At 36.8% G+C, this 8,122-nt stretch overlaps 1 protein-coding gene across 1 annotated transcript; it reads right to left on the bottom strand.

Annotated features, from left to right (window-relative positions):
• Positions 1–1,136: 1,136 nt before the first annotated feature.
• On the bottom strand, positions 1,137–4,915 carry LOC149248170 (UDP-glycosyltransferase 85A8-like). The gene is made up of 3 exons (XM_089456014.1): positions 4,807–4,915; positions 4,186–4,697; positions 1,137–2,472 (listed from the first exon to the last, which is right to left on the bottom strand). The coding sequence occupies exons 2-3, from the start codon at positions 4,613–4,615 to the stop codon at positions 1,511–1,513; spliced, it is 1,392 nt and encodes a 463-aa protein (XP_089312140.1). The 5' UTR covers positions 4,616–4,697; positions 4,807–4,915; the 3' UTR covers positions 1,137–1,510.
• Positions 4,916–8,122: the final 3,207 nt, after the last annotated feature.

Here is an 8,122-nt window from a genome sequence, read left to right as displayed (position 1 = left end):
CGTATTCTTTGTATTGGATTGTAATTGCAATATTATTTTTAAATGCTACTTGTCAACTACCTATTTAGTAGTGAAGGAATTACACATCTCCCTCATACTAAAAACTAACAAACAATTATAAACTAAATTAGAATCTTTTTACTAAATTAATGTGTCTCTTTAGATAAAGTTTATATAAAGTTAAAGTGAACTTGATATATATATATATATATATATATATATATATAGTGAGAAAACCTATCATAACTCAGTTGTCAATTCAACAATGGAGATAGCCATCCTTGGTTGATATCAAGTTGGCTCATCACCATTATTCAAGGAAAACCATGTCACTTGCAATTACTCGGTAGTGATCAATAAAGGGGTAGGCTTTCACTCCTCAGAGATGGCCTCTCGATCTTAATCTTGGATCGTTAAGCTATTTCCAAATATCCAAGAGAGATAAGCTCTTAACCAAGCAAAAATAATTTTGAAACATAAGACAAACCCAATAAACAATAATTTTTTTATTATTATTATTTCTAATAAATTATTTCTATATATATTGTAAAATCGTACTAATTTTTACGAACAATAAATTAATTTATTAATTTATGTTTAAAATACATCTATTATACTAATTAGAGAACATGTTTTTCATTATGACTAATTTGCCCATGGTTATGTAATACTCTTTAAGCATTTCGATAAAAATAACTATCTAAATTGGAATTTAGACAGAATTTTGAGGATAAGACGAAGATTCGAGTGGATAAGATTGGCTGTCAAAAATTGTGGCCGAGTAGCATGTCAAAGTGTGATCTACATGTATACCTTTCACAATGTGTGTATTTCGCGTGCGATTACATGTGGGAGCGGCATGTGAGAATGTAATCTTCGTATGCTTTGTATGTCTTGTGCACTATGAGGTTTCGTCATGCACCCTGGACAAACATTTTCCTTAGCTGTCTTTAGTTTCCGCAAGCACTGGTTGGTACTATATTTCCAGATGGTGCTTGGATCATTTAAGCTGCATAATCAAATACTTCGAAACATGGTCTGCTGTGTTTTTGAGCAGACTGGAAGAGGATGCTTCAAAAATACATTCTGGCAAAGATTTTAGCGACGGAAATTTCAAATCTCGGCCACGAATCTGATTTCAATTAAGTAAAAAAGAAATCAGCCAGAAAGATAGCAAACTCATTACAGTCAATATATTGGAAGGTCGCCAAATCTACCTACCATTCTAATGTGTAATTTCTGAATCAGCTGCAGTTATTCAAGCCATGAAATGGGGTGTTGATGATGATTATAATTAATATGTTCAACATCTAAAATATTTTCTTGCTAATGAAAAATACTGGCCTTCTCATGTAGTAAAACGTGAGAGGTTTAAACCCTCGCCAAGCATGTTCAGATACAGGGGGTTCCTGTAGTGGAGGCATCCAATGGGTTAGAAAGAGTTTTGATAATCTCAAATACATTAGTCTCAAATCTGGCAGGTGTTTAATGACATCTTCTGGAATCCAAGTCACATGGTTTCAATTTTGGATTGGTGCACTTTAATCATCGTCATGTCATTAACAAATGTGTTGAGGTTTAGGAAAGAAGATCCTTCAGGGAGGACTGCCTTTGTTGCTGACTCCTTGAGTTTGACAATGTTATCTCTGATCATCCTTCCTTCCGCTGTTCTCATCATTCTCCTCACAACATCCTCCACCTCTTCTTTCGTGACCACCTTTTGGTCATCCACATCCACGTTTTCAAAATCCAGCCCGATCTTCCACACCTCCTTCGCGAATCTGCAGTTCAGAAACTGATCCCCAAAATATGGGAATCCTACTACGGGAACTCCCATGCTCATGCTCTCCAACATAGAGTTCCATCCAGAATGTGTGAGAAATAATCCCACTGAAGCGTGGGCAAGTACTTTCACCTGTGGCGCCCACCTCACAAACATTGCCCGTTTCTTTGTTCGTTGTTCAAAGCCCGCAGGTAAAATCGCAGCTTCGCCTTCTGCAATATCCAACCGGAGAACCCACAAGAAAGGTTGTCCGCAGCCCTCTAGCCCTAGTGCCAGCTGCTCCAGCTGTTGCTGTGATTTGACAGCGATGCTTCCGAAGGAAACATATATAACTGATGCCGTCTGTTGCATATCCAGCCATGACAGGCAACGCTCCTCCTCCTCCCACAGACTGCAGCCAGAAGACCAACCTTCTAAAAAATTTGGAAGAAAAAGAGGTCCTATGGCCAAAGCAGGACAACCATCCAAAGCTAGTGCTGTTACTGCATCCCTCCCTTCCAGCTCCTCAAACGTATTCACTAATGTGTAGTCCCCTTTACTTTGCTTCTGTGATTCATGGAGACAGGCATTTAAAAGAATGTCAGATTGATCTTCAGCGCAGTAGAAGGATAGTAGATCTGTTGGCCTCAATGGTGGGATGTTGCCCGGAAGACAAGTGATGAACTTTTCTGAATTTTTAGCTTCCTTTTCTGAAAAAGATACAAACTGTAGTGATTCTGTTTGCAGAGAAAATGATAATAATGGAATAAAATTATTATAGTTATCTTAAACCTTCACTGTGTCTATAGGTTGGTTAAATGTGTCCTATTGTAACTTTAAAAAAATCACCAGCATCTAGTGTATATATAGGTACTAAGACAGACCAAACCTTTTACTTGTTCATTGGCCAAGTTCAACGGGGCAGTGTAAGTTTCCAAAAGCAGGCTCTTTAAGTTTCCAAAGTTGTGCTTCTTGGACATCTAAAGAGGCAAGGAGAAATACACAACTGACCGACTCATTAGGGTTATGGACCACCACCTCATCCAGCTCTGCGTCCTGGACATCTTCTCCCTCTCCTACCACTGCATCCCTGTCATGTTTTTTCTCTTCTCACGCAGTACAATCCCTCTGCTAGCTCTACCCCTTTGGCTATACATTTCCATCGCCCCTCTAGGCAACTGAACCCAGCTCCAAGTTTCCTTTATTGCACCACAAATCGAGTAATTCGCCAGCCTCCGACGGCCAACTATCAAATTCCAGGGCCGAAAGCTTCGCACCTGCTTTGTAGGCGACCACCTCCAGCAAGGGCCCTCTCCAAGACTTACTGCCTTACTGTCACCGAAAACCAACCTTGAGTTTCTTTTAACAATTTTGCCACCCGTCACGGTAGTTCGTCTCCCACTATAGACTTCGGGTTCTTGGTACCATGAGGACACCTCCCCCAACCCCAACTTGCAGTAACCAGAAGACAAGACCCCATGTGCCATCCCAGTCCTATGGGGACCCGCTCCAAACAACCACCCTAATTACCTCATAAAAACTCTGGGGACACTGGACCACAGATCACACCCCTCCTCTCACGCTGGTCACAACGACAAGGCCTCGAGGACTCTCACCCTCCTCCTACTCCAAATTTTCTAACCCTGTATTCCAAGTAAAAACAACAACAACAGAACCACTAACACTACTACAATATGCGTAGCGAACTCGAAAGCTTATGCTACCCTTAGCAGGGAATGGATAATCCAGAGACCAACGCAGTTACAAAACGCCTCCCCCTTGAAATGATGCAAAATCACAGTAAGGAAGATGAGATACCCATTTGGTGGACTTACCAGGCTGGCTGAATCCAGATACCAACTCCCATAGACCACTTATGTGAATACCATTCTCATGTCCCTCTATCCCCTCCACAACGTAGCCTCCAGTTATCTTCCTCTCTAGGGTCATAGACCTGTCGTTGGTAGCCTCCAACATTGCGTTCAAGAAAGCCTTACTGGAAACAACATGTATCGCTCAAAGCCACGTGCAAAGAAGTTTGGACAGGTTAGCGGCCTGCACAAACGCTTAGTTCTCTCTTCCACCATCAGAAACACCCATGCCCAAAATTATTAACAACATCCACTCACCTACCTTATGTACATAAAAATTTAACTCCATTCATCACGAAACTTCCATGTTGGGGTTGTATGTATAGCACATGCCATTTCTACAAAGGTTCAGTTCTCCTAGGTGGAGGCAGTGAATGCATTCGTTCCCCTCATCATTCCTTACATCCACCCCATCACCGTAATAATATAAATTTTGATTTATATAATAAATTAAAAAAATAAAAATAAAAAAACCATGAAATACGATTAAAAATGCTAACACCAGATTCAGAGAATGTATATCCGATATTGATATGAAATAGAAAAACATACCAGTGAGGAGATCCTCCAAGGCGGGGCCTAAGTTTTGCAGCGCAATACTTAACTCGCTCGGGTTGGAGTTGCGGCCATGGTTGGGCGGTAAACCATCAGAAATAGACAGAAATCGGATTTTTTGTCCATGCTGCTCCCACTCAGGATCGTCTCTGGAAACAAGAGATTTATCGTCTTTTGAAGCTTCCGCCATGCGCTTGTGTGTCCAGTCAGTATTGACGAAAGTGACAAAAGATCCTCTTATAACCAACAGTTGGGCCAAATTCATGAGAACGTTTACATGACCCTGTGCAGGAACTGGCACTATTACTGCATGTAGACCATGGTTTCCCTTTTGCTCCAGCATATTCATATCAATATTGGCCGACATTATTCTTATCGTTTCCCTTAATCCACTACCACAGTTTACTAGTATGGAGCTAAGACTCATGGAGCTTCTGCAACAGATTTTAGCTAAGATTACTGGTAAGGTTACGTTATCCCTGATCAACGCGGATGGGATGCTCCTCAACCTCAAGAGTCATTGTCACAAGCAATTCAAAAGTCATTGTCATTAATCTATCAAATAATGGTTGCTAGCGAACACTCTGTATATTTTGACCGGATGGTACGCTCCTCGACCTCAAGAGTCATTGTCATCAATCTATCAAATAATTCGGCAAAACATGCCAATTATGTTTTGCTATATCGGTAAGATTTTAAGTTGAAAAACTATATTTCATTTCCTATATAGTTATTCTCGCGTCTCCATTTTTTCTTTCATATGCAGATTTATGGGGTAATTGAAAAGATAAATATCTCATTACGTGGATGTTTATGGTCCATGTGATGTTAAAAACTTTATCCAGATCATATGTTCAATTTTAGTAGTGTAATTATTAAAGATAAATTATATATTAAATTAATTTTATATAATATTTTATCTAATATGTTAGAAAAAAGAAAATTACATCCTAATACACAATTTTGTAAGTTTAGAAGACAATTTCTAACAATATTATTATAACTAATAGATAATTGTGTAGGTAATAACAAAAATTCATGAAGTATTTACATTTTTGTCCCTTTTAATGTGAGAGATAGTGTTTATGGGTATATGGTTTGTTGAAATTATGAAAAGTTATCAACAAAATTAATGGGAAATGTTGTTTTTTTCACTATAGATATTTATAAGAAATTTGAGGATCCAAATTATTATGTTTCATATTTAATTGATATTTTCTTCATACATAAAAAGAATTGTGGAACCACATTTTTTTAGATGTAGCTCCTATAGCATTGATTTGAAAGAATATCTACTTTTTAAATTCCATCACATTAATGATAGGCCAATTAACCATTATAAAGTATCACTTTGAGGAAAAAAATGGTAATTTCTTATTAATATGTGGTGGGGTAGCTTTAATTATTAAATACAAACAAGGAATCTTTTTAATATTGATTAAAATAAAAAAAAGGAATTACAAACATACATTTCAATATGGAAGAAATGGATTGACATGAAGAGGAACAATATTGTCATCTTATGGGACTTATTAGGAGGTTATATAGAAATATTTGGACACTCTCCCTCAGATAATTGAGCACAGAATAATTAGTTTGGCCATCCATAATAAGAAACAATTCTCTAATAGAGTATTTACATGAAGTTATAAAAGAAACTTGAGGGATAGTGTCCCCCACAATTTAGGGTTACTACACTATACCTTTACATAATGAGCTTGTGATACATTCCCCCTACACAATGATAATGTAAATGGACAAATGCTCATAGCACCAACACCATAGCAAGATTATGTGATATGAATTAGTAATGAAATGAAGGTGTTTATTGAGATGCGAATGCTACTCTTGAATGATGGAAGAAAACTAGAACATCAAGAGTTATTTAAAATTTGTATAGAAAATGTAAAAAAAAAAAACATTTTATTACTCGCTTAGAAGAAAATGTCATTCATGTTAATACCATCATATGGGTATGCTAATCCAGATTTAAATAGGAATGAAACAATTTACAGAGTAACCATAAACACAAATATGCTGCAGAAATAACACTTCATTTCATTAATATCAAATACTGAAATATGCTTACAAACATAATAGAAATAAGACTATCTAGGGCGATGCTAGCTTATCTCTTAGAAGAGATGTGGTGACTACATGCCTCTGAACTGTGTTACAATGTGGCTCAAAGGCCTATTTATTATTGAGAAGCAATGGAAAACCCTAAACATCCAAAAACCTAACCTTAGGAGATGAAGCGCCAAACTATGGGCCCCATTTGGGTAAATTTGTACATCAACTTCTCGGGGTCGTAACTTTGGCATACGATCTTTGTTTGACACGCACAATACCTCGTTAGAAAGATCTTTCCGAGCACTAGAAATTTTCAATGGAAAACATTGGTACATGAACCATGTTAACCCTGATTTTCCAACAACAAAAAAGATGTCGTTTTGTGCCTCAAAACGGCTCCAGAAGTTCAGAACCCGAAAAACTGAAAGAAACAATGGTGGGGCTGCAAGTAGAATAGGTTGGTGGCCACCAATATCCACCTGGATCATATGCACACCTACAGTAGGATGGAGAGGAGGAAATTAAATTAAATGAGGGGCCTTCTAACAATTACGGAAAAACGAGAATAAATTCAAAATAATGTTGAGAGTGGGAATGATGTTGATTAATGAGACTTTATTTGAATGACATTTGCTTAAATATTGATTGAATATTGTGACTTTGTATTACAATAATTATTTTCTTAGTTTATCTTTCCTCGTATTTATTCAATATTGATACATTTAGAAATGGGTATCATAATGACATTATTCATGCACATACAAAAATAGTATGTTGACAAATATACATCAAATTTGGAATTACAGTGCGCGCACACACACACACACCTTAAATTTACACCATATAAAAAAAAATATTAAATTTTTATGCAATTTTACATTTTTACTTGTCTCGTTATGTTGTTGAAAATAATCATATGTTTATCTATCATATATGTAATTAAGTGTAACATATGATTCTTTGTTCTAACCTCACAATTTTTACTTTATGTTCATTGCATTTTTCAATTAAATATGAATCAAAACTGATCCTAACCTCACCATTACTTTGCTAGTGTCAATATGCATTTATTGGGAAGAGAAGTAACATTTGACAATGTTAAGGAAACTTATTATAATCAAGCCATCCTATGTTATTATTTTATCGATTGGAGATATAAGAAAAAAAATGGTTTTACAACACATTTGCTACCACGACCTTGCATGTGTAACATATACATCCTACCATTGCTAACACATTTGATACCATCATCTAGCTTATGTAACATATATATCTTACCCACGTGCTACACTTTAAATGAGGAGTTAAAGTGCCCCATCTATACCATGGTGTGCCATTTAATTTTATGCTACGTGGCTTTGTTTCATTGTGAGGTCTCATTCGGTCATATGATGTGTCAAAGAGATATGATCGAGACCAATATCATGGATCTGATGTTGAGAATTCTTCGACAATTAGTTAGAGTTACTACAACCCCTCCTTTGTCTCCTCCATCATTTCCATTGTTGGGGTTTCGTGGTTTTGTGCTCTGTAAGTTTTATGAGGGTTTTTACTTCACTTGAGTTTCCAAACGCATTGCATTTTATACTAAGCTTATACCTTAATGTTGGTTGTTTCCTCCATGAAGTAGATTATTTCATTGATGATTAGGGTGGTTTGAAATGGCGGTGTAATCACTTATCAGTATAATTCTATAGGTAATGATTAAACTCAACTTATCTTGGGTTGTCAAAAATGCTTTTATCTTTAAAATTTCACTCTTAGAGTTTTAAGAGTTTGATAGATGAAAATGTTTATACCACTCTCTGTAGGTCTAAGGGCCTCGAAAGGGACTTTGGCCCTTCTTTTTAACATTTCAAGG

This window comes from Pinus tabuliformis, chromosome 7, assembly GCF_031772625.1.
Source record: "Pinus tabuliformis cultivar Carrire ecotype Pingquan chromosome 7, CPIR1, whole genome shotgun sequence".
NCBI lineage: Eukaryota > Viridiplantae > Streptophyta > Pinopsida > Pinales > Pinaceae > Pinus > Pinus tabuliformis.
The sequence above is the reverse complement of the archived record's forward strand: the minus strand, read 5'-3'. Positions and strand labels throughout refer to the sequence as shown.

Coding starts and splice junctions, on each gene's coding strand:
- LOC149248170 (XM_089456014.1), bottom strand. CDS start 4,615: ATGAGTCTTAGCTCCATACTAGTAAACTGTGGTAGTGGATTAAGGGAA. Junction 2,473..4,185: donor CTTGGAGGATCTCCTCACTG/GTATGTTTTTCT, acceptor TATCTTTTTCAG/AAAAGGAAGCTAAAAATTCA.